Here is a 26,108-nt window from a genome sequence, read left to right on the forward strand (position 1 = left end):
AGTATCATTCTGCTACCAGAGCAGATGGAAAACTTCTCCTCTGTGCATCCCAGCTAAGAAATAATGGGATTTATGTGTTGTGTTTAGATTCTAATGTTATCTAATCAATTTCTCTGCTGAAATCTCAGGGTAAATCAACCATCTTGTTGATTTTCTTCTCATTTACATCAGTTTAAAAGCATTGACCTATGTTTCTTCTGGTAACAAAAGCAAAAAAAAAAAAAAAGAATAAGGCTATGTTTTGCCTGACTACAGTCAGAAATGACCAGGTTTGCTGTTGCTATATGGCATTGGGGTTTACATGCTGGCTAACCCTGCCTATAGTCAGACCATGGCTCCTCTGTCCTTCTCCCCACAGCTGTAACAGATGCTTCATGTTCATACTGGGGTTTAGCCTGGTCATTGCAACACATTTGATGGGGTAAATGTTGGGTGTAAAATGGTAGCATCCATGGGACATTGATGTCCGCATTTCAAGACCAATGGGTCTGAGGTCTCCACTAAACTTGACACATGGCGGTCAAAATATAGTCTTGCAGGACATCTGTGCTTTTTGTCACTGGCCATCAATCTAATCTGCAAACACCCATTTTCATGAGCTCTGCCTGTTCTGGAAAGCGCAGCATCTGGCTGCCATCCCATGGTTCCTGCTCACCCCTTGGCCAAGGAGCAATTGACGCTGGGTACCTGTGAGAGCCTGTGGGGTGGCCGAGTTGGGTATTGTAGCTGCATCCTGGGGGATTGAACTAATATCTGGCTCTGGTGTGCTTCTTGGCGGAGATATCGCTAAGGGAGTCATCAGGACACGAGACTTCAGCTGTAAAAAATAACCAGTTGGGCAATGAAAATATACACAAGATATTCCAGTTTTATTCCATATATGTAATTCCCTATGAACTCCCACTCATTAGCAATCTGCTATTGCATCACTTTCTCAGGCCTGGAGCATCCATTCTGTTCCCAGAAGGATACTGGAACCTGAACCTTGACTGATTTGGAGCAGACAGCAACGCCTTAAGTTACAGGATGCAAATATTACGCCACCCACTGGGTAGTTATTTACACCTGAGCAAATTGGGTGTAACACTCCAACAAATCAGTGCAATGGCATTTTACGACCCATTTCATGTGGGTGTAAACAATTCTCTGCAACTCAGAAGCACAGGGTCTTTAACTACATCATAATTTAGGGCCAAATTCTGCTCTTGGTTATAGGGATGTAAATCTTGTGTAAATCCAATGGCAACAAGAGGCTACTTTGGGCTGACACCCGTGTAAATAAGCTCAGACTGTGGTCCATAGTGTGTTATTACCAGATAGTAAATACAAACCGCTGCACTGTTGCACCCAGTAATCTTTGTGACCTGCTTGGCGAAGTGAAACATGATGGGAATTTACGGTGCAATATCACTATACCTTTACGCTGATGGTACCTGGCAATGTCTCACCAGCCAAGTGATGATCAAGTCCTCATAATTACAAAGGGCTGACACAATGGCTATGACCTGAAGGTATCACTGTTGCCTTTCCTTTTGCTACGAAGGGAAGCGGGGCGAAAGCAGAGACCCAGGCAGACAGCTGCCTAGTTTATATATTTGCATATACTACACTGAGCTGTTCTTCTGGCAGGTGATTTTTTTGTTGTTGTTTTTCAGTGGCTAGAAGTAAAAATACTATAAGTGACAAGTGTCAGAATGAAAAGGAATTTTTAGACCTGTTAAATTTGCAGAGTATTGCTTCTCTCAGAGCTTACGCCCAAGGTGGAAATAATATACAAAGTATATTGCAGGTAGAAATGAAGCCAGACCACTAGCTACAAACCCAAACCTTGAGCAAATCCTGGTGGAGAGTAGAGGTAATTTTGGATAAAGATTCGTGCTGTCCATGATTATAATTTCAACTGTCTAAAATAATGGTCACTGTTTTGGTGTAACAGTAAAAACAGAAAGCTTGGGAAGGGAGAGGGAAGGCTGTTGAGCTTAACGCCACCCAAGTGAGTTTTTTATCTTTAAATCTTTGGAAGTTGGATCATTCCCAATTACTGGCTTATCCCAGCAAGAGTTTCATTAAGAGAGAACTCAAGGTCTCTCTTGCTTTCAGTAGCACAGTAGGCTGTGCTGGGATGGTACCCACCAAATCAAAAAGGCCATCTTTGTTGAGATGGGTGTAATTTTTCCCTGCCAGATCTCCACCACTTACTCTTTCATGCAACCTAGTGTTTCCCTCAGACCAGCCTCTCTGGAAAGATGGGTGCCATAAATATGGACATAAAAGCTGGATCCTCATCCAGGAACCATCCCCTGCAGGGCTCTGTTTGGTGCCTGGGGCAGAGACTGTGTCCCACCTGTCTCAGAAGTGCCAGGCACCATCTCCACATGGTGCCACAGCCTCCCTTCCCCTGGGGTGGGCTAAATCCCTTTGGATTCAGCCTGAACAAGGGAGAAAATGTTCAACAAGCAATTCTAAGACAAGCTATGGATTTTACCTCCTGCTGTCTGGCAGCTGTAGGGGACTAGGGACCCTGAGCTGGCCCCTGGGTAATGCCAGTCCTCACTTGACTGCATTCCTCTGTTTTTATAGGGTTGTCTTGCATTCAGATTGGGGTCAGGAGAGACCAGCAGCAAAGTGTTGTCAGTTTGTTTTCACAGCAATTAAAATAAATGGGAGGAAAACAGTGTTTCAAAAACCAAGGTCCTTATCCAGTTTGGAGTATATGCCACATGGGAAGGTAAGAAGCAGCAAGGTTTGGTTTTGTTCTGTGGCAACAGGTCAATGACTCACTTTTCTATGCTGAAGTGGGCTGGCACTGTCAAACTTTGAGTGACCCTTATGCTAGGCTTTTGGGCTCACTTTTGATCATACGCACATATGCATATATACATACGTGTGTTTATACACAGGTATACAAGTATATACATTTATATTGAGCTGTACATATATACTTGTATATATATTTATGTATACATATATAGAGAATTCATCGAATCATAGAATTATTTAGGTTGGAAAAGAGCCTTAGGATCATCAGGTCCAACCGTAAACATAACACTGCCAAGTCCACCAATAAACCATGTCCCTAAGCACCACATCTACACGTCTTTTAAGTATTTCCAGGAATGGTGACTCAACCACTTCCCTGGGCAGCCTGTTCCAATGGTTGATAATCCTTTCAGTGAAAAAGATTTTCCTAATATCCAATCTAAACCTCTCCTGGCACAACTTGAGGCCATTTCCTCTCATTCTATATAAAACTATATATATGCACTCATACATGCACACACCCATATAGATGCTATTTTGGATACAGCACCTAATAACTTCTGTTTCACTTGCATATTGGCTCCTTGTCCCCCTTACTGTCTCACAGGCTGGTGGCCCCAAACACAGGTGCACAAGTCCCCTCTCCAGCCCTTGAGCCTCACACACCATCTGAGTGTACTGTCAGGCCGGTGGAGGTGGAGGTGGGACAGTGCCTGGTAGACCTCTTTCTCTGCCTCTTCCCTGGCTCTTGGAGGCCCAGGCAGGCTTACGTTCAAGAGCAAATGAGCAAAGGACATGTCTTGTGTAAACTCACTAGCTTGGAAGCCTCTTCTTGGCAGTTTGCTGTTTTAGCAAACAGTTTACTGCAAACTTAATTGCAACAGTATGTGCTCTACAGCCTCTGGATACAGATAAATGCCATTTTATTAGGGGCAGCAGAGAATGTACCTTCATTAGATCAAAATAAAACAATGCCTGATTACAGGAGACAGTACACTAGCAAACACAGCTTAAATACCTTCTGGACACTGAAACACTGAGTAGTCCCTGAATATCACTAAGTGTAGATCTCTGAGTATTTAATTTAAAGATGTCTTTTCTGGGACTGATCCTTCTCTATCAAAAAGCCAACCCAACCAACAGCCAACTAAGAGCTTGGCAGTAGAAAGCACACATGCATAAAAGTGAAAAGAAGCGGTGAAGAGAGAGGGAGAGAAAAGGAGACAGACCAAATGTGTCAGAGCACTTTGGGAAATCCTTGCTGTAAAGATTCAAATCAGCTTTTGAATATCAAATGTCACAGGTTTTAATGTGCACAGCATGAGATATAAAAGGCAATGGTTACTTTAATACAATATGTATAACCAGCCCCCTCAGTCTTATGGACCTTCTACCATGTAAAAGAGAGCAGAGAAAGGTGATCAGAGATTTAGGGAAGAAAATAAGTGTGTCTATTGTGCCAAAGTCATAGTGCATTAGATGCAGAGAGAACTTGGGCTTTCATGCCATTGATGTTGGCTGCAGGGTTATCTGCGCATGCAATGGCCCTGGACGGGGAGGCGCCTGTTGAGTCCTGGAGTTTCTGTTACAATCTGCACACCCTTTCAAAGCAGTCATTCCACACCAAAAAAAAGTGAAAGAGGGGGAAGAGCATTTCCCAGATAGATTTTTCTGCTTCTGAACAAGTTCTCTGCCAGCGTGTATAACAAAATACAAAGGAAAGAAACAAGATGAACCAAGATGCACTCTTTCCCTGTACTTTTCTTAAACCACTTAGATCAGAGGTCCTCGTCTTTAGGGCTCCCAGCTCCCCCATACTTGTCCCTTGTCCTGGCAAAACCCCTGCTAGGAAAGGATGGCTTCACCTCATCCCCACAGGCCTGTATCTTTCCAGCCAGGAGGACAGAGGCCCCTCCTGGACAGGAGAGCTTTCACTGCTAGAGAGAAAACTACCTCCAGCCCTAGCAGATGTGCACACAGATGTGCACCAAAGTGAGTGCTTGGGCCAGCCTGGTCCTGCCATGTGGGCTTCTGATGTCTGGGCAGAAAGGTGCCGTTAAACCTGCATCAGGGAAGCACAGAGCTTCCCAGTACATGTTTTGGGGTCCTTGACTATACCTTGCACTCTCCATGCATTTGGCTGTGGTTGAGGAGGCTCAGCATGAGGCAAGTCAGGGCTCAGCTCAGTCACCGGGGCAAAGAGGGGTCAGCACTGTGCTGGCAAAGGCAAAACACAGTCCAAGGTCTTTCCCAACGTTTCTTCTTGTGTCATGCAATATCTTTCTTCCACACAGCAAATATGCAGGGGAGTCTGCCTGCAGCCTCCTCCAGCCCCTAAGAGTTTTGCAATGAATGTGGCAGGTAACCTTAAGAGGAACGTATGCAACCTTGAAACCCATGGCTGCATCACAGGACAGGTGAATGATCAGGGTATTTTAAGCTTGTCTGTGCAACAACGGTCCCAGTGTGTCTGAATCCTGTCTGCTTATTTGTCATCATTAATAGTGGCTTCTAGGGCAGCAGGGGAACCTATGCCCTGTAATGGAAATTGTCATTCCACACATAGTCCTGCACAGGGCAACTCGCTGCCCACCCCACCTGGCAGGAGCTTGGAAGGTCCCAGCCGACCGCTCACCCTGGGCTGGGGCCTCCTCCCCAGGCAAGAGCTGCTGCAGTGGTGTGGCGCGAGAAACTGTCCTCAGGCTGCTCGGATGGGGCCATCATTTTGTTTCCCTCTGGGAGGGATGTGGCGGTCTTTCCTACAGCGCTGCCCCACACGCGTGTTGCTTTGGTGTCTAACACTGCGAATCCCCCCCCGATGCTAACACAGCCTTCCCTTGTACAGGATTTCTGTGTGGGTCTTTGGGGCTGCCCCTCACTTACAGCCAGAGAAATAAAACTGATCCATCTACTAACCACCCACCAGCTGCCAGAATAGACTTCTTCCTAACAAGATTCAGACAGTCAGAAAGAATATTGTATTTAGGGAAAATGTAGTATTTTATGGCAAATAGCTTCATATCAGGTACAAAACAGTTTTTGGAAAAACAGTTGATGAAATTTTATAACCAAAGCTGTGAAAAAATAAACAGGATAGAGAGGAAAAGGACTTTGCTTGGTGGTGAAGCATGATAAAATGTCATTTTAGGAAGACACAGCTATTTGCTTTAATATCAATGAAAACAGGCAATGGGTCATCTGGCTATAAAGAGCATGTGATTAAAAATGTCTGTTATTCACATCTCAGTCAAAATAAATTTAAATCTAGGCTGTAATTTCCTAGTTTGCTAAAAATTCAGAAGTATTTTTCCATCTGTTCTGTAATAATTCAGCTATCTGGTTGCTATAAAGGATTTGGTTGTCTGCCATTTGGGCAGGGAGTAATTTTTTAAAATGCATTTAAGTCTTGTGGTATCTGAAATTCGTACAATTAGCAGGCTAATTAAATCAAGCTAGAGTTCCCCATCAAAAAATGTAATCTTTGACTCGCGCTGCGGAAGTTTTTGTGGTGGAGAGGGGTTCACTTCAGCTGAGCACACAGCGTAAAAAAGCACCTCACAGAAAATGTTGCTGTGGTGTACGGATCCTATAGGGCAAATAAACAGCACCAGGCCAGATGCCTTGGATGCTACAGCTCATGAGTGTCAGCTCCAGAAACTTAAGCCATTGGTTATAAAAGGATGTCTTTTTGCTCGCCATCACTCACCGAGAAATAACCCATCCCCGATTCACCACTGAAGGAGGGATGCCGTCACCTGCCCACTAAGTCCCTGGGGATGGGGAGGAAGCATGTGTGGTACCCAGTGGGGGAAAAAGCTTTCCTTTGGAAGAGGAGGGGACAACAACAATCAACTCTTGGGCCAATCTAGGTCCAAAGTGAAATGTTACTGCAGCGTTTTAGGAAATTTAAGCTTCCCTTTTAACTTCTCCCACTTACAAATATGTGATGGTTGGTGAAAGGCTTTTTCACAGGTGGATGGGTGCATTTGGGGTGGAACAAAACATACTCCCCAGCAATTTCAATTAAATTTTTTTTTTCAAATTACAAATCAAATGTAAATGCAGCATAAGAAATGGGGGTCAGCAAGACAAGCAGGGGCAGAAGGGCTGGGGTCTGCTGAAACTCTGCATACAAGGTCATTGTGGTATTTGGCAAATCACTTAATCATCTCAGGGACTCAATTTCACCACATCCCCAAATTATTATTATCCCAGACTTGGGTGGTTTTGATCTAAAGAGCCTATAAGTGACCCAGTGTTACTGATAATAATTTAAATTATTGGTAATAACAAGTAATTCAAGTAAAACAATTCAGAAGTTTCTGTTCTGGAGTTCTAACCTAATACTGAAGTGAAAAATAATAAGTATTTCCATATTCCACGTTTTACAAAAGATTAGAGTAGTTGCCTCTGTCTTAGCTCAGACACACAGCTCTATTGTGGACTACTGCTATAAAATTCTGCGGTAATCCCAAGGAGGACACCTGAGCCTGCTGTTATGTTGGATCTGCTTGGCTGCTACTGTTATATCATTCATGTTACCAAAGTGAAGGCTTTTCAGAAGAAATCAGAATCAGAACTGCCTTTCCCTCAGTAAGTGAAATCTTACTACTTTCTAAAATGTCCCCCCCTTTTTTTTCCCCTTGGAAATTAGCTTTATTTTCTCCTTTTATTCCCACTCCCCTGTATTCCTTTCCTTTTCCTTACATTTTGGTTCATTCCCAATCACTCTTTGGGAGAGAGAAGAAAAAAGTGACAAATGAGAGAGAAACACTTCCCAGAAGGTGTGCAGCCATCTCACACAACACTGTGGGAGACAAGTTATTTTCAAACAACGCAAATTAAAATAAGTGTAAACTTTTAAAAAATGTATTCCCTCTACTTTTCACCATCTAAGGAAGAAGAGAAAATGGCTTCTCTTGCATTTCTCTGCCTGATGCTTGCACAAATTTGCCTCCGTTCCTGCATCTCACCTGAAATTCTAGGAGAAAACATAATAAACCCAGCAGGAGGTGGAGGAGGAGTGCGAAAAACACGTGTCTACCTTGTACCCAGGTTTTCTCCCTCTCTTCTTTGGGATCTTCACGACTGGCAAAGCACCGGCTGGTGGTGCGTAGAGGTTGTGAACGGCCATTTTGATGGGCGCTGGCTGGAGCGGGGGCCGCCCTCGCTTCCTCCCTGCCACTCTGGGGGACTGCATCTCCTCGGGGGCCAGGCTGGGGGGCAGGCACGGCAAGTGGCTCATCTGCCCAGGTGCTGCTGATCAACCAGAAGGGAGAGAAAGAAAGAAAAAAAATAAAAAGAGCTTTTTATTTATTTTTTTTTTTAGGTTTTTCATCCAAATGCAGTGCAGTAGCATTTTTTTTTTGCATAATGTCATTTTCTCTGTTACTGTCAATCATAAAGCAGCAAAAAATGCGCCACAGATGTGCACTCCTGGGTGGGATTCACCTGACCACAGCTGCCTCGGCTTCTTCAAAGTGGGACACACCCCTCTTTGTGTCCATTTCTCTCTGCTGATCATGAATATAGTACAGGGAACTGGGGCTCAGGTGGTGAGGTCTCTATTGCAGATGTCTAATAGCTGAACCCCACAACAGCCAACATAACCTGCATCCTGCAGATAAGCGTGATGAAGGCACATGATGAGCTTGCACCCATCAGTACCTGCTTTCAGAGAGGTTTGGAGTAGCTGACCTCCTGAGGCCCTTGCCAACCTGATTTCTTCCCAGATTCTGTGGTTTTGCAAATCCTTCCGCACCTTGGAAGTGCTACCGATACCAAAATGGACTTCCCTCTGCTTCATACACAGCACACCTGAGTGAGGAGGCAGAACTGGACCACGAGGTTGCCGGCACAAAGTAGCCACAGTAGGGGAGAATTGCCAAACATTTACTCTCTGCAATTTTATAGCATCTGTTACCACGCATGTTAGTGGTGGGCTTTTGGATGTACTCCATCAAAGGCTGTTATTTTGCCACAGCTCCGTGTAGCTGATTAAGTTGAGCAGGGGTAATGGAGTGGAATCTGGTCCATTTTCCCCTGTCCAGGTTTTAATAAAGAAAACAAATACACAACCATACACAGAGTATCGAGGGAATATACAGCATTCTTCACAGCTTCTGGCAAGGGTCACGTGCTAACAAAGGTCAATTAAACAAAAAAAACCAGCTGCAGAAATACATTTTCAAATGTTGGTTTGTCCAGACATCTGCTTTCCTGTGCGTGGGCAGAATACTAGTCCCAGTCCTGCCTGCATACATTGCTAGACTTAAGGGTCTAAGCAATTCTCATGCTTTTATGATAAGACTTGTGATGGCTGATGTTTTCAATTTCATGCTCCCTCAGGCCAGTGATAACAGAAGGCTCCCTGCTCTCCATTTTTACAGAGAAGACTCATAGCCCTCTCAGCTACAGAGAAGAGCCTAAAGATGTAGTCCAAGAGCATCCTCTAAGCTTAATGAACATAAAGCAAGTAAAGATTTGTTTATTACTACAAATGACTACAAATTTTTACAAAATCTGCAGACTATAAAATGTACAAATTTCTCACTATACTTCAAAATCCACAATTTCAGAACCCAGTGTGATCAGACTGATCAGACCAGATTGGTGGGAATGAAATCAGGATTGCTCACCCACATAGTGGGAAGGGTGCCACTTGATAGGGGCCTCTGGTGACAAGTGTCTGCAGCTGGGGGCTTCTTTGCTTCAAAGGCAAATATATTTCGCCTAGCTAAAACTTTGTAAGCCTGACTGACTAACAAGCGACTCACTTCTCCGGTCTTATCCAGTCAGTAGTTTACACAGTTTGCTGTAGGATAAGAAAAAGGGAGACCTCCCAGCCTTAACCTCCAGTAAATGCATTTATTTGCAATATATTAAAAACTGGGGGTTTTTACATAACATTAGGGTATCTGCTCGGTTCAGACAGACCTATTACAGATGGCAGGACTTACAGATTGACTATAAAATTTCTAGTCTTCAACATCAGCTGCCTAAAACTCTCAAGCAAACACAGAGTATCTAACATCAGATAAGAACAAACCTGCAGTGCCTAATTTACCATATTGTCCAGGACCGCTGTGGCTGCATTCTCCAAGCATGCTCAGCCAGCTCTGGAACCACCTGAAAGCCTGCCATGGGGCTCTGATTTTTCCAAATAAAAGTCTCATGTGACTTCAGTGTACTTTTAGGGTTAAAATCATCAGGCTTGCCACAGCAGGAGTCAAATGGAAAAGCTCTGTCTATCCTGAGCATCACTGCTTTCCTTCTGTCTTCAGCATTGTGCATTTTCCTCCCCGTAGTCCTTTCTGAAGGATACCTTTGGTGTCTCTTCCACCTCCTGAAACAAAACGTCCCCGAGACGTCTTCTTACAGGCTGACTGCAGGCAAGGAGTTTGGCAGGGAAGGGAAATGCAAGGATTTCACTGGGTTTGGCACAAAAACCCACTATGAAAGCCTAGTGTTTCAGGCTTTCATTTTTGGTCTGCTTTAAACAAATCCTGGCAACCCGAGCTTTCTTTCACAGAGGAGCTTGGTAGAGGCTGAGGAAGACAAGCCCAGCCCAGGTTTGCTCCCTACGTGGGGAAGAGCAGTAGTTCCCATGGTGGTGGCCGCTATGGCCATGAGGCTGTGAGACAGGGGATATGGACTGGCATTGAACACCACACTGCACTGCCTTTGTTGTATTCTCCTTTGATGGTAAAGGTAGCTGGTGGCAGCTCAGAAGTTAACAACCCCCAAAGCAAAAGAGCTGCTGACCTAGAGCACTTTGATTGAAATGTTGCTTTTCTTTTGCAACTGGTAAAGTATCAAACACATGGTGGTCAGGAAGCACACTAAATATTAGCAATCAATCACAGTTTTTCTGTCCTCTCTTTCTGCTCTTGACACTTGCAATGCTGTGTGTTGGCAAAACTCAAGCTCCTTCCTGCATGTGCTGACACACAAGATCCAACTGGACTGTGCATAAAATGATTTCAGCGCAACATATTTGAATTGATACAGCAAAGACAAGAAGTCAGCTGTGGTATACAAGCTGTTGCTATTACACTTAATTACAAATCCAACTGTGACTTGATTCTCCTTTCTTTTATGCTATGGGAAATGGAGAATGCCTTTGGTGTCATTTACTGTGCTATGCTGCTGCAGATCCTGGAAGGCAAGTGTGCTCCTGAGCAGCGGGGGAAGACAGCAGACAAGCAAAAACTGCCTGTGTCTCACAGGGGGTGACAGCAAAAACTCCTCTTACAGCCGGGAGAAAGCTCTTGGACAGGCTGGAAAAACACGCAGTCAAATTGCAGGTCGGCCAGAGGGACACAAGGGCTTGTCTGACAGGCCCCCGACAAAGTCAGGGTGTTACTTTGGAAGGACTTTCCTGCGGCAGCTCCGCCTGCTGCCACAGCCTGGGCTTGACCCAGAGCTCAGCTGCTGGAAAGCTTGGTGACTTCAAGGCAAGTTAAGAGAACTTGGTGCAATTTAAAGGCAAATTCAAGGAAGCAAATTACAGGCTACTAACAAAGGCACCCCATCAGTTCAGGAAATCACTGTGGTACAAATAGCCTGGGAGAGTATTTTGGGAGGGAAATCAGTATACGTTTGCCCCGTCCTTGTACTCTTCCGAAGCCACTATGGGTGGCCGAGCATGGCATAGCTTCAGTCTGACCTAGGTCTACCACTTCCTAGTCTTAGTACAAAAATAACAGCAGGAAACTGGTTTATGTTTATGGCTTCTTATCACTTAATGAAGGGCTAGACACGGGGTAACCTTTCCTTACTTGTCTCTCAGACGTTGTCATCTGGAAATTTAATTTCCAACCCTACCTTCCACATTGCCCCATCAGATCCCAGAGAGGAGGCAGCAGGGAAACACCTCTCCCCACCCTGCTGCCTGGGCAAGCACTGCAGGAAGGGTGAAGTCTTGTCCCCTCCAGGCAGCAGAGGTTCTGCCATGACTTCAGAAGATCCCAAGGAGCACCCTGTGTATGTACAGCAGTCTGCCCCCATGGAAGGCCAGGGGTGGAGAGAAAAACATGCCCTAGACCAACACTGGTGGACTCTAGGATGTTTCTAACAGCCCGTGCTTTGCACTGTGCTTGCACTGCATCATGTGTTGGTGTACATGCTGTATGATCAGCAACACAACTTGCCGTGCAGGCAACTACAGCTGGTAGTGGAGGAAGCGACAGTGCATTTCCTCGCAAGCTGAGTATTTTTGATGGACTGCAAAGAGCCATTCTTAATAAAAATAAATGCTTGCAATAAATGCAGCCTTTAACCTGCGCTCCAGTAACTGCAAGGGCTGAAGGTAAAAATATCACATTAAATTTTATATTGGTAATTCCAGAGGATGATCATTTAAACTCAGTTTACACCAGGTCTCTCACAAACCCGTGCCTGGGCTGGCACAGGGATGATGCACAGGGGAGGGACAAGCTATTCATGCCTTAAGCCAAAGCAAGGTGCAAAAGTGCAGTTGAGTAGAAAATGTGCCTGTTTCACAGCACCTGAAGGAGAATGCCCTTCACTCCTCGTATAGCCACTGGTCCCGGCTGCAGAATGGCTCTGACCCAGGAGTCCCTCCCAGCACTTGCAGCCCTGCCTCCAGCTCTTGACTCCTGCAGAGCTTCATGTTTCCCAGACCTACATACCCAACCGCCCTATGTGGAAAAGACAGAAACTTCTTGAAATCTGGTCTGTCTTTCCTTCAGCTGTTGTTCAGGAAAGCACACTCTGTGGGGGAATATCACATTATTAAATAGGAGGGAGGGGATACTTTTCAGCCAGTAACAGGACTATTTTCCCTTTCTTCTCTGTGCACAGCAGGGCAGACTTTTGACTGTGACCGCTCAGATATGATGACCTGTGGAGTAGGTGAGCAAAATGAGAAGCATTGCCTGATCTGGAAGCAAAGCTTTGTACTGGTGTGTTACTCTCGGGTAGTATTCAGGGACGTGAGGTGTTACACATCTCTTCATCATGAATACCAAAGCAGCACCGCATAGTCCATGAAAGGTAAGTGTTAAGTGAAGCAGACAGTAAGAATTTTTGCTAATAAAAGCACTGAACCAATATTCTCTGCATGTCTGGTTGTAATTGCCTAATGACATTCTATGGAAAGCACCCATCTCACCATGGCTCAAAGAAAGGTCAGTGTCATTTTTGTCCATGGCATGAAGTTCTCCTCCAGCGGTTTGCAAAGCTCTTATCTTTTCTTGCCTATCACCCTGGGGAAGAGAAGAATCTGCTTCTCTGAGGGACTCTCTTGCCCATTTTGACCCCACAAAGATATTTTCTACATGAAACCCTTGAGACTGTCCAGCCAACAGGATCTGAGTAGAAAGGCCCATTTTCCCAAACCAATCATTAAAGAAACGAACACCACAAATACCTGTGGTAGCTGTGGGAACAAAGAAGGGGATTCACCCCACCTAATTTCAAACCTCTGTTAGTCAGTCACCTCAGTATAGGTGCCTCCAGTTATTTCAGATGGGATCTCTCTTACACGCTGCCATGTGTCAAATTGTCTTGGGCACCTCAGGTCATCTCAGGTGGCACTAGATGACTATTTTAGGCAACAAGATTTAGCTATAGGGAAGAATTAAATCACAGATTAAGACACCTAAATGCCTACATTCAGACCCTTATACACAGGTGTCTCTGTGTGTGCTTGATATCTGACCTCCCACAGTATCAGTGGAGCTTTCTAGCGAATGTGGTTGAAGGTGTGCAGTCATTCAGCTGCCCAGACACAGATGTACTTTATGGTGGGACTCAGTGTCTCTAGGGTCCACTGACCAGGTGCAATTTGACTATCATGGGGGCTTTGTCACTTCCTTGTAGATACTTTTATTTAGGTGTCTTAAGCCAGAGTTTATCCCATTTGGATTTGACGCGTCTATTTTAGACCTAATATTAGGATGAGTTTAATGATGTACTATATATAAGTTTGTTCTTGTTATAAAGTAGGCCCAGGAAAACAAGTTCAGACCTAGGTATCTACAATGCCCAGGTGAATCCCACCCTTGGCCACTCATGCCTACCCACAATGGCCAGTTCTGTCTTATCCTGTGTTCAGGATATTTCTGGTTAACAGTACATTGCGTTGCAGAAGAAATCATTGCCTTTTTGGAAATGGAAACTCAAGCTTCACAGGTAAGAAAGACTGGAGATTCCTGGACTTGTCCCAGACTCCCTGTGAGGTCCTGACTGAGGGACTTCCTACCCTTTCAGTGTCTCACTTCTCCTACATGTCCTGCAGCATCCACTTCCAGGAGGCAGGAAGAGAACCAGACATGTGAAGTGATTGCTTGGGACAAGGCCAGCTGATAGCAGGGTCCAGGTTCCTTCTGCTCCCATCACCTATGTCCCAACCATGGCCACATACTGCTTCTCAAGGAAAAGTGGGCAAAATATTTCAGTACCTCTCACTAGGACAAAAGAATGTGTTTCCCCTCTTAGTTCCTAGAGCCGTTGAATTTTGCCAGCCATCTCGTGTTTTAAACATTCTCACAAGCATTTTAGAAAAGGCTGGAGAAAATACAGGCACCTTTTTTCTGCTTGGAGCCAATCCCAAGGAGACTGATCCTTAGGTATTCATAAGAGGTATTTGTGAGTACTCCTTACACAGAGCAGTGCTACAGCAAAGCCTGTAAGCAGATAGAAAAAGGAGTGAGTCTGGTTTTGTTCTGGGCTGTAAGAACATGGGTTTCTAATGAGCGATAATCTTCTGTTAGAGCTGGTAGCCATCTATAATTTTCTCCCTGCAACACAGCAGGGATTTAGCTCTCCTTGATAGAACTGAAAGTAGTAGCAGCATCCCAAACAGCATATACCAGCATCCCTCACTGTGTAGACTCTGTCTGCATTGCCATGGAGCCACTGTGTCAGGCAGAGAGACTATGGGAGACAGCAGCACCAGTGAGGGTGAGATGGGCAAGATTTCCTTCAGTGTTGTCAGTCTGTGTTGGGACACACGGCAAAAAGGTGGTCTGCATGTTTTTTAGTCTACTTTCCTGCTGAATAAGAGTTCATGTATTCACAAACTCATGCTCTCCTTCACTCCCCATATGACTTTTGGACTTGTTGACTCATTTCAAACAGACCTGATAAGGCATGAAAGCAAGGGGTGCAAAGGTTTGCAGGTATAGTGGAAATGTGTAAAAGATAGAGATGAGACCCACATTTATGCTCCCCCAGCTTTGGCCGGCTGTCTTATGAGATGTCATGAATGCATGCAAGTGAAAGCAGAAGATAGAATATAAAAGCTTCAACACTGAGAAAACTCAGACCTGACACCCTGTCAGACACCAGAGTCAGGCAGTTATAGGGCACAAAACTATAGAAAACTGAGCATCTTCTCTCTGCTCAGAAAACTACCTGGGACTGTTCTCTTAATTGCTTTGTGTTTGTCCCCTGCTTAATGTGTACTGAAGGAGGTGCAGCAGCCAGTCTGGACATGGCTGGCACACTGCTGCTTGGCTATTTGCATCTCGGGAAATAGCACATTTATTTTTGCAGCTAGTTTCGGCCCTTTTTAGCTACACTTCTCCAGCTGCAAAATGTGCTGAAAGTTACACTGCAATAGCAAGCGCATGATGCTTTATTAAATAAATTGCCAGAGGATCCAAATCAAACTGAGTTCAAACAAGAAGACATCTTTTTACTCTTGCAAATGTGTCCCAGTGCAGCAGAAACCCAACAACATCTCTGCCACAGGTGCTTTGCTGGCTGCTCCCTGCTTCAGAAAGGGCCCTGCAGCTGCTGAGAGCAGGTCCTGCAGAGCTGTGTTTGGTATTTTCACGGTCACTGTGTTGGGGTGGGAAAGGACCAGACATCACGCAAGCAGTGTCCCATGCTGTACCCTACCCTCTCCTCCCTCTCATGGTCTGGGTCCCTTAATGAAGGGGCAGGGCGCTGGTAAGGAACAGCACATGATTCTTCAAAATCCAGACAAAAAGTATTGATGGTGTCTGCTGCTTTCCTTGTTGCTAAGAGCAAAAGAAAGAAAAAATGGTTCCCAGTGTCATCTTATAGCCTGATTTTTTTTTTAAGTGAAATTCAGCAGCAGTGACAGTGCTGTCCTTGAGGAGGTGTTCTTTTGAAGGATAGCACCCTGGTGACAGTAGGTAGAGCAGTAGCTGTGTGCCCCCTCTCACTCAGGTTTGCTTAATGAGGCAGAAGAACTTGAAAACCCTGGTGAGAATGGGACCCCCAGGAGCAGCCGAGGCCAGCCTTGCCTCCTGATCTTACCTTTCTTCATTTGGCCTGACGTTTTTGTTGCAGACGAGTAGCCTGTGGCGGGGAATTGAGGAAATGAAACTTTACAGAGAGTGAATGAGCGCAGGCAGGGCACCAAAGGAAAGATGTGGAAAACGGATGCGACGAGGCCACGTGAGTGGCAAGGGTCCCTCTGTTGAGGTGGTCAAGCCAAATGTGTGCAAAAAGAAAAGAAAACAAAGGCAACTCGCTCCTCCTCTCTCTTACATGAAAGAAACATGCAGCTAGTATCATCACTTCTGATATTGCAGAGAAATAAGAAGAAAAACAGTGCCTAGGCTCAGTCTTCCACCTCGACTAGCTGCAGGAGAGCGTGGAGTTCCTCTTGCAGGTCTTCATCTCAGGCTGTGGTTTACCATTTGCAAGACAAGGTCCCAGCAAAACAACTTGAGTCCCTCCCCTCACTACCCCAAGGCCTCCTGCCTCAGCATCTGGGTATGCAGAGGTGCCATTCCAGTTTGCTAAAAAAAGCTTCTTAAAATCCCCTGTCCTGAAATCCTGAGGGTGTTAAAATGTAGTGGACTGCTGGTGGAGCAGCTGTACAAAACTCCCTCTGCCAGCTCAGAGGGACAGGATGGAAAGCTGAGGCTGAGAGCTGAGTATTGTAAGGTCAGTATTGATTATACAAGTAGTTAATCCTACAGGCTTGCAGTCTCAGGATTGCTGTTTGCCAGTCCTTCCCATCAGCCTACCTCCGCTTCACTTCCCCACCTCATCTGAGAGTCCTCCTCTTGGTGCTGACAGGCTGCAAAGTTTCCAAAGGAGGTAGGTCCTCTCCCCCGTTGCTTCTGCAGGCTGTTACACTCCTGCTCAGGAGGCTGATGGACCACTGCATCCCACACCAGTGTCACTCGGGGTGTAGGGAGGTGTAATGGAAGGCTGCTACCTTCCCAGGCTACAATCCGTTGAAGATACCTCCCCTGCTTCCCCGCTGCCCTGCCTCTGGCCTTCTGCAATCTGGGACCAAGTGATTTTTCCAGTGACTGGAAGGACTGTAATGCAGACCACATTGCTCTTTTCTCCTTGAACTACCAGACTTGATTTCTAACACCAAGATCCTCCAGCCTCAGTTTCCCCAGTTCATACCCTGAATGCTGGAGATGCAACGATGCCCAGGATGTCTGTTATTAATTAATTAGATGAGTCTGGGACAAATCTTTCCATAAATAAATGAATGTTTGTAGCCCGGATAGGGCTTCAGCCTGTAAAACTGAGGCTGTGATTCTGAACCAGCAATTAAATTTAAATTGGGCTTTGTATTGTCACAGGTCCTGTTTCTCATATCCAGCCAAGCAATTGCTAGTTGAGACGCCCTTGTTTCTGATCACACACTTTGCCAGTGTAATTTACAGGTTGCTTTCCAGAAGTCCCCTCCTGCTATTAGCTTTGTTACCAGGGAACTTGTGCAGTTAACAAGCTAACCCTCCTTGAACTACAGACATACAAAGCAATATCTTATTTATCTACAACCTTCAGAGCAGCAAAGAAAGCACCAACTTCTCTTTTGAATGCAGTTTCTTTCTTTCTCATCTTCTGTGTCTTGCGCAGAAGCCAGAAGCTTTCATCACCCATAAGCCACGGATCCTTTCTGCTCTCTGTTGAATTTTCAGGGGCAAAGATTTGGAACAAATGAATGTGAAATGAACAACATTTATATTATGGCCATTTCAGTTCTCCAGCTGAGTCTGTAATTGGCCGATACTCATATCATTTCCCTGTTTCTTGTCTGGCAGTACTCTGGCCTCTTCTTTTATAACTGCTTGCTTTCCTTCCCCAATCCCCCCCAGTTTTCTATAGTTTTTACATTTATGGGCCATTTTCAACCTATGTCTGCCATAAATGGATAAGCCTCACAAAGCTGCTAGCTCACTTCAAAGAAGGATTCAAATATCTAGATAATTTCCCTAAACTGTTCCAATGGTTTCTTGAACCAGCTATGCATTGCTCTTCCTGCAGAAAAAAAAAGGTTTTGACATTTATATGTAGCAAGAAGAAAGACCAGGTATCTAACTCAGAGAAGGTCGATGTATCCAAATCAGATGATGGGAGATGGGCAGGGAGAAGAGGCGATGTCCATATTATTCTTATTTTTCTAGATCTTACTTGCCATCTCACCACACAGAATCCCTCTCAGGAGCATTTGGGACAGGACAAGTTGAGGGGGGATTCTGCACACCTTTCTGTGGAGGTAATGAAGGAGAATAAACAGACATAGGCAGCAGAGAGAAAGTCTCAGTACTGTCATACCAACAAGCAGATCTGCAAGGATTCAGGATGGTTATCCCAACTTGCCTGGTGCACCCTGCAATGAGAGCTGGCCGGAAATTTCAGTAAAGAGCAAGGTGCAACAAAACTTTGTTGAAAATATTTCCTTGCATCGGGATGGAAGGGCTGGAAAGCAGCAGAAGAAACAGGCTCACCCCAGCCTCTCTCACCCCGTGCCTGGGCACTCCCCAGCACACAGGAGCATGAAACACCGGTCCCCATCACACTCAGGACCAAGAATGATTCTCTCTAACTACAGCTGTACTACTAAATAAAAGAGGAACAGAACTAATGCCTGTCTCCAGGGCTCGAGGGCACATTGGAGCTTGCATGCACATGGCTAAGGTTGGCCTCTGAGCAGCAGTTTTGTCTTTGGAGTGTTGGATGGAGCAGCCTGGATAAGAGCCAGGGAGGATGCAAATATTAAACAGAGTGGAGAAGGTTGAGAGCTCTCCCTCTTTTCTATTTATAAAAGGGGGACTCTGTTATGAGGAGATGCCCCCTTGATGGCAGACTGTTACCTAATGTGAGGTCCTGGCTTTTCATCATCTGCTCTCACGTCTCTCCCATGTTGTGTGTATTCCTCACAGGGTGACTCCGTCCTGACCTCACACGCTGGATACAAGGGCACTGGCTCAGTGACTTTCTCCCGCGCACATTGAAATGGCTGTGATTTAAATGCAGCACAGGATGAGAAAGAACTTTCTGCTCCCAAAATACTGTCAGGACATCAATCTGCTTCCCACCAAAGCAGCCGACTGTGCCCCAGCCCCAACCTTTCTGCAACACCTGCTGCGCCAGGGCCAATGTGGGCTGCACAGCCTGGGCTGATCCTTGAAATAACCTGGAATTAGCAGAAAGAGTCACTAGCACAAAAAACAGAGTCAAGTTGAAAAATTCCCTGTCTTCCCCAGATCCAGTGGACCTCCAGCGGTGTAACAAGAAATATGAGTTAACTTTATAGTGGAAAAGAGAAAATTGTCATGATCAGCAGCTTAAGGTTGTCTAGATGGTTTTTGCTGGCATTTATTGCCTCCTGTGCTACTCTAGGCATTTCATTATGGCTTACATACTATCATCCTCAATTACTTTGCCAAGTAAATACATTTTTAACACAGAGACAGCCCCTGTTCTTGGTAGAACCCCCATCATTCCGTACGTTTCTTGAGCCCACAATATGGTATAAAATTTCTGTGCTTCCTTGTTTGTCAAATTTTGTCCACTGAATGAAATCTCCAGGGCTAATGTGCCCACTTTGGAAAAAGAGGTGGGACACTCCCCTTTCCCATTAAAATGTGCTGTACAGACAGCCTGAGGGCTGAAGAAGCAGTCTGCTACTTCTCCTATCCCACAAAAATGATATCCCATTAGCATGCTGGGGACCCCCGGGGGGCTCGGCATCTGGGTCCGGTCCCCCTACTCCTGCATCATCCCATGCTTTTCCTCCCTTTCTGACACCAGTAATATCCAGCCATTGACTCCAGGATGATTTCTCTCCAACACCAACTCACTTGGCTGGATTGTGCATACCAGCTGATATGCCTACCACAGACATCTGTCCCAGGAAATAAATTAACCTCCTAAATCTGAAGAAGTGATATTACAAAAGTCAACAGGGAAATATCTTTTCTTAGACAGAGGACAGGAATTTCACACATTTCTCACATAAAGTTATCCTTATTCCTTACAGACCTACTGCACTTTTATATTACATTTTGAGAATACTTATGAAAGATTCATCCTTTTCCGGCATAAACTGGAGTAGCTCTTATGTTTCTGTCTTTGGAGACTTCAGGGACCACAGCTTCTGAAGACGCTCAAAGCTTTCACTTCCACACACGGGAAATAGGTTTATATTCAAACCACATTTTAACATTGTAATTGGATGGCATAAATGAAAGGATATTAATTTAGTCATTAAGTTCAGGAACAAGAAAAGCACATGCATCACTTGCTAGAGTCTGTTATGTTACCCAGGGCTGCTTGGGAACAAGACAGTCACCCCACTACCACCACTTCCCACTTCAGAAGAAAAACTCTGGTGCCTGAGTGACTGCTGGGCAGGCTGGCAGAGGTTGTTGGTGGTGTTTCAGGCCATCAGCTGTGATTTCACCCTGGTGCACCGCTTTTTGGGAAGGCGAGCTCTGGCTGCTCGCAGGCTTGCTGTCTGCATGGATGCTAAGTCTGTCTTTGGGGAAGGCAGCAGGTGGCTCTCAAGACGCAAAGCGGACACATCTGGAATAAAAATGTGCTGGGAAACTGCAAAACTTCCCAGGCCTAAGACTGAACTGTGGGAACGCCATGTGGCCAGCTAGCAAGGTGTGGCTCACTGAGACTGGGAAGAAAAACTTTGCTAACTGGGGCTGGTAACTAAAGAGTATAGCACACGAGAGTAAAGTTTGCCCCCATTTGATTGTATCTGTAATTCATTTTCTAAATAAACACATAACCTTCACTTTTCAGAGCTGTTTTTATCCATTTCCCCCTCCAACAAACCACCATTTCCTGTTTTCTAGATGATTTTTACATTGTGTTTGGCAACAACCCTCTTTTCATCACCTAGAAACACAATACTCTGAACAAAACCACTCCAGCTGGCTTGTGTGTCATCATATGCATACCTTGGGCAATAGATTTTGCAAAATTGTTCTGATTAAATATCTGATTTTTCTGTTCTTTAAAAAAAACACATCCCAGATGAAATGTCCCATTGAATGAATTTTCATTTGTTTTGTGCTTGCAGGTGTCAGTCAATAAAAGGCACACTTCCAAACCAGCTCCGAGGGCAACTAACAGAAAGCTTTCAGATACGTTGTGGAAACTATACACAAAGTTCAGCCTCCATGTAATTCCAACACTAATTGGTGAGAGCAACAGAGAGCCCTAGCAAAAGGTATATACGCTCTTGCAGTCCAGCTTAAGCCTCCAAAACAGCATTCTGTGGGACCACAGAAGAGCTCATATTGAACATTCACCCCCTGAACATGGTGATTTTTTCCCCACAATACAATGAATTGTTTAGTGGTTCTCAAGTTGTCATTATTTTCATTTTTTCTATGTCTGTATCATAAAATTGGCAAGATGTGTCCAGCACAGAATGGCAATGCCTTCCACTCCTGGCTACATTTCTTCTAACTAATTGGGACAACAATTTGAGTAGCAAAGACAACTCATCACAGATCTACAGAAATACCTGGGACTGCCAAGAAAGAAGTGTCTTCATGCACAGACTGAGGCACACAGCAGCCCTGAGCTAAGAACAGCCACCCACTGCATCATATTCTGATTTAGCACAGAGGTTTTCATGTTCAGTGGCAGTGGGTTCTCTGGGAGCTGCTCAGCGTCTGGGGATTGTCCCACTACACGAACCTCTAGAGAAGTGACACACAGCCCTGACCAGCGGCACCTGATTTCCCCAGGGAAGTAAGACCTCCACCACCTGCCAAGCACAGCAGGCACTCCGTGAGAAGCACACAGGGTGCCTGCATGAGCCCTGGACAAGAATGTGGTCTGCTCTGCTCCCCAATCCCACAAATCTGCCTAACCCAGAAGCCATCATAAGCACCTCCAGGTCCTGGGCACGTCTCTCCCCTGCAGACTCATTTCAAAATTGCTCAGTAACACATTTTGGCTTTTAATCACTTTCTTCTACCAGTGAGAAAGCATAAGTGATTATGAGACACGTAAAATATCTGCAGGTCATAGTCCAGTGCCTGTCCCTGTGTAGGGCATGGAGATGTTGGATGGAGGTAAGTCATCTTTTTTTGGTTTGTGTGTGTGACCATGTCACTCAGGGACAGGTTATAAGCTCTTTGGGGCAGTACAGTGTTTGAGACAATTAGTATGTATCTCTTCATAAAATCTCTGTGAAATTGCAAAGAAAAGAAAACAGCAGATTGAAATGCTCCTTGTACGTCTCTTGGAAATCCAAGGCAATTTCTAAATGCCAGTGAATTAGGAGTGTTTAAGACAGCTATAGTAGGACAGGCAAAGTACCCCACTGCAAACCCCAACCTCTGCATCTTAAAGCTCAAAGTCAGATTTACTCTCTTCTCTTGTAATTCATATAGGACCCAATCCCATCAATGTCATCATTATGCCCCAAATTCTTTGTCTGAAGACATTTTCTCCATGCAGTTTATCCTATTTTTTCCCCCAAGCTTTCTTAGCTCCCTTATCATCTCTGAGAACAGATGATTTTAACATACTTCATTCAGAGAGATCTTCCCTGCTTGCAAGGAGCCTGCGAGGGGCTATGGCACAGTGCCATCCACAGTGCATGATGAATGGAGCCTCCTAAATACCTGGAGGGATTTCAGACTTTATTTATTTAATTTTCCTTCCACTTTCCTCTAATTTTGCATTCCCTTATGGAGCACACTCTCCTGACCTTCCCAGCACATCATTTCTCTCCTGACGCTTTAACACCCCTATGCTGACCAGCCTGAGCTGCCCTTTCTAGCAATCACCAGGCAGCAGGACCATCGTGTCAAGCTTTTCACTGCCCCAAAATTAGCATAAGAAACTGGCACATTGACTATGACTGTAGGCAAATGTGACCTTTTCAGAGACTGATTTATTTATTTATTCTGTTGCCATTTATTTCTCTGTTGGCAAAAAAAAAAAGAAAAAAAATAATTAAAAAAGTGGTGCACTGTCTCCCAGACTTACTAACAATAATCACTAAAATATCTCTGACTAGCAACACTTCTTAATCGAGCAGTAATTAAGGCTGCAGTTGCAGCCTGGGATGCAGGCTGAGCACACAGCAAGACCATCATTTCCAGTTCTAGCTCCTGCTCCCCTGCACTTTTACTTAGCTATGAAAATACAACCAACCATTGGGCAACTGGGATGGGCAAACCAGTCACATAAACAAAAACAGCACTGTGGTTGAATTAAAATTTGCAGTTTTCATCTTTTAACTATATCAGCAAGAGAGGAGGCAATGAAATGTCGTTAAAGGCAGCATCTGAAACGTTCAAATGAGCAAAGAAACATTGCTGCATGGTCTGTCGCTCCCTCTCTTTTTGAAGGATTATTTGTGAGCCCAGAGGAAACCCTTCTCTGGGACAAATACTGCCTCGCAGGGCACGGCCCATCTCCGCAGTGGCCAGCGCCCGCAGGGGACTCCCATCTCATGGCGCTGTGCAGCAGTGTGGTGGGCAGCTGCCTCTGTGCCTGTGCTAGACACGAGTGCCCCCACCATTATACACATACCCATGTGCTGGCACTGAAATAACACAGGGGCAAGCATGGCCAAGTTCACCTTTGGACCTATATATCACATTTTTATAATCTCACATGCTGTATGGGCAAAACAGCTAGTCTGATGTCCTAAAACACACAGGTGAGCACAAAAGGTGATTCCTGCCTGCTTGGGGGAGCTCTCCCCCTCTTTGGCCCCAGGGGATGTTTCCCTGAGTGCAGCCTCCTGTGGGGCTCACCACGGGCAGTGCTCGGTGAGCCATGCCCTGAGTCCCCATGGGCACACAAGAGGGACTAGAGCCTCACATCTTTCCCCTTCTGGTTCCCCGCCTGCTCTGAACCTTTCACCCAGGCAGGATGATGGGCTTCTGTATGCTCATCATCCCCTCCTGTATGTCCCTTTGCATGAGACCTCCATATCTGCAAAGCTAAATAATAATGAGTTTGGAAGAACTCCACAGCTTCCAAATTAATTAGAATAAATCACCCACCAGAAGCCTTTGTAAGTCCTGCTCTTCCCATTTCGCAGAGGATGTTCCTGCGTGCCTCCTTCCAGACCACACACTCAAACCACCCTTCATTTTCTCCTTGGCAAGGGGCAGCCTCCTCCCTACCCAGGTAAATAAACACCTGCATGAGCCCTTCCCTGGATAGACCCCCTTGCTACGTGCAGTCTAACCTGCCGGAGACACAAGAGCCCTGCCATGAGGTTAATGGTACCTCATCTGAGCAGATCTTTCTTTTTGTCAATGACAAGTAATTGAGTTTCTTTGCCAGCTTAGCATCGGTCCCTGTTGTCGACAAAGACTGCCACTGCTAAGTGTGTAAAAATAATAAGGATAAAAGATCAATCATAGATTTTGCAATATTGTCTCCAAGTTTAATAACCTCATTTAATTAGAAATCATAGGTAGCAACCATGGCAGGTAAATTTAATATAAGTTGTGAAACACCTGAGATTGTAGAATTTTTATCATCTCTAATATCCTTGTTAATAAAAATGTCTCTGGAGCAGAAGGTTTGTCCCAGGAGTCTCCTCCCATAACACACAGCTCAAAACCAACCATCCTGGAGGACTGGCATGGGCTGCCAGCACACCTTTGTGCCTGCTGCAGGGTGCCCTGACACACACAAGCTCCTGAGTGCTTGTGTAGCGAACACAAACCTGTGGCTATGCAGGGATGGGGGAAGGTGTGACTACCTGCTTGACCAAGCTGCATGGCACAAACACCCGGGTGTCTAAGCTCCTCACAGCACTGAAACTGTATTTTCACTGGTGTATGTTTTCTCAGCTGGATCTGGAATAAGGGATGATTTTGCTGCCCAGCCCTGTGTCCAGGGTGAGGGGTGCTGGGTCCCCCACCAGGCTGGTGAGGACGTGAGGCTGCCTAATGTAATGCCTGGTAATGAGCCCATCTCCAGCATCAGATGGGGATTTGGAATGATAGCTGTGGCTGCGTGGGAAGCAGGCTTAAATAGTAACATTGTGATTGGTCCCATTAGCCTAATTACTTGGTTTTTTTTGTTTCAGAGCAAATTTACCTTCATCTAGTCAGCTGTAAAGAACAGAAGAGCTACTTTTTCTCTGTTTTCTTCACCCAAAAAGCCTATGTTCTGAGAGGGAAGGATATTTGCACAGGCTTAACTTCAGTGGCCTCATACAACTACAGCAATCCCATGAGGAACAAAACACATTAATGTGTGTCCAGTAAATGCAATCAAGGAAAAAGCAACAAGTGATAAATACCCCTGGACTAGAGCTGTAGGGTGCCTCCTGAGCAGCAGGGCAGCAGTGCCACGTGCACACATGTGAGGGTCAAGATGACCCTGCAGCTTGTCCTCTTACCACAAGGTTTTTGATGTTTACCTGCCTGGCTTCTGCCTCCTCTTGCTGATAGGAAAAAGATGTTCAGCAACGCACAGGGCTTTGTGGCTGAGCGGGGAGGGCCAGCAAGGAGAACAGCATGGCCAGAAATCTGGGAGCATCTTTTTCAGCTCACTGCTCTCCTGCAGCCAAGACAGCCAAGGGGACAGCAGCTGCAGCTGAGGTTTGGCCGCCCGGTCCCAGTCTCAGTCCCAGCCCTTGCCAGCAAGCCAAGAGCCGGCCTTCCCTGGCCCTGGGGCAATACATGCACCTATGATAACAAAGCAGAGCTCCACGGTAGGCCCAGGGATCTGTAGAAAGGGCAAATTCAGATTAAAACATGCCTCTGAGAAACAGCACAGCCCCACCTCAGCAGGACTTGTGGATTTTCAGTTTCAGCACAGTGGACTCCCTCTAATAGTCACTGTGAAACTCAGTAAAGCCACTGCACTTCTCCTTGGCATTGCTGGGAAGCCAGAGAGAAGACCTGGTTCCCAGCCCAAAATCAGACATGTGATTGCAAATCAGTAAAGCAAATAGCTGCTCCAGTCAACTCAGACACCCTGGGGAACAGGCAGGGCTGAGCGGCAGGTTGGTAAAAAAAAGGCTCTCACCCCAAGACAGGCTGAGGGCACCCAGCTTTTGAGCTGAGGGAACAGCAGGACTTGCACACCCAAGGCACACCGCCGTCTTTCACCCACATAGGAAAGGCAAAAAAGAGACATGCAGA

The 26,108-nt window shown here is 45.5% G+C and overlaps 1 protein-coding gene across 1 annotated transcript in view; it reads right to left on the minus strand.

Moving 5' to 3' along the window:
* The window catches only part of SCML4 (Scm polycomb group protein like 4), a 46,374-nt gene extending 38,361 nt beyond the window's left edge, over positions 1 to 8,013 (minus strand). The window contains exons 1-2 of the mRNA XM_075089848.1: positions 7,805 to 8,013; positions 688 to 817 (exon numbers count right to left, since the gene is read on the minus strand). Coding sequence (XP_074945949.1) covers positions 688 to 817; positions 7,805 to 8,005 — 331 coding nt within the window. The 5' untranslated portion in view covers positions 8,006 to 8,013. The remainder of the gene's footprint in view (positions 1 to 687; positions 818 to 7,804) is intronic.
* Between the last annotated feature and the right edge of the window lie 18,095 nt (positions 8,014 to 26,108).

The sequence above is a fragment of the Phalacrocorax aristotelis genome, chromosome 3 (genome assembly GCF_949628215.1).
Source record: "Phalacrocorax aristotelis chromosome 3, bGulAri2.1, whole genome shotgun sequence".
In the NCBI taxonomy this organism is placed as follows: domain Eukaryota; kingdom Metazoa; phylum Chordata; class Aves; order Suliformes; family Phalacrocoracidae; genus Phalacrocorax; species Phalacrocorax aristotelis.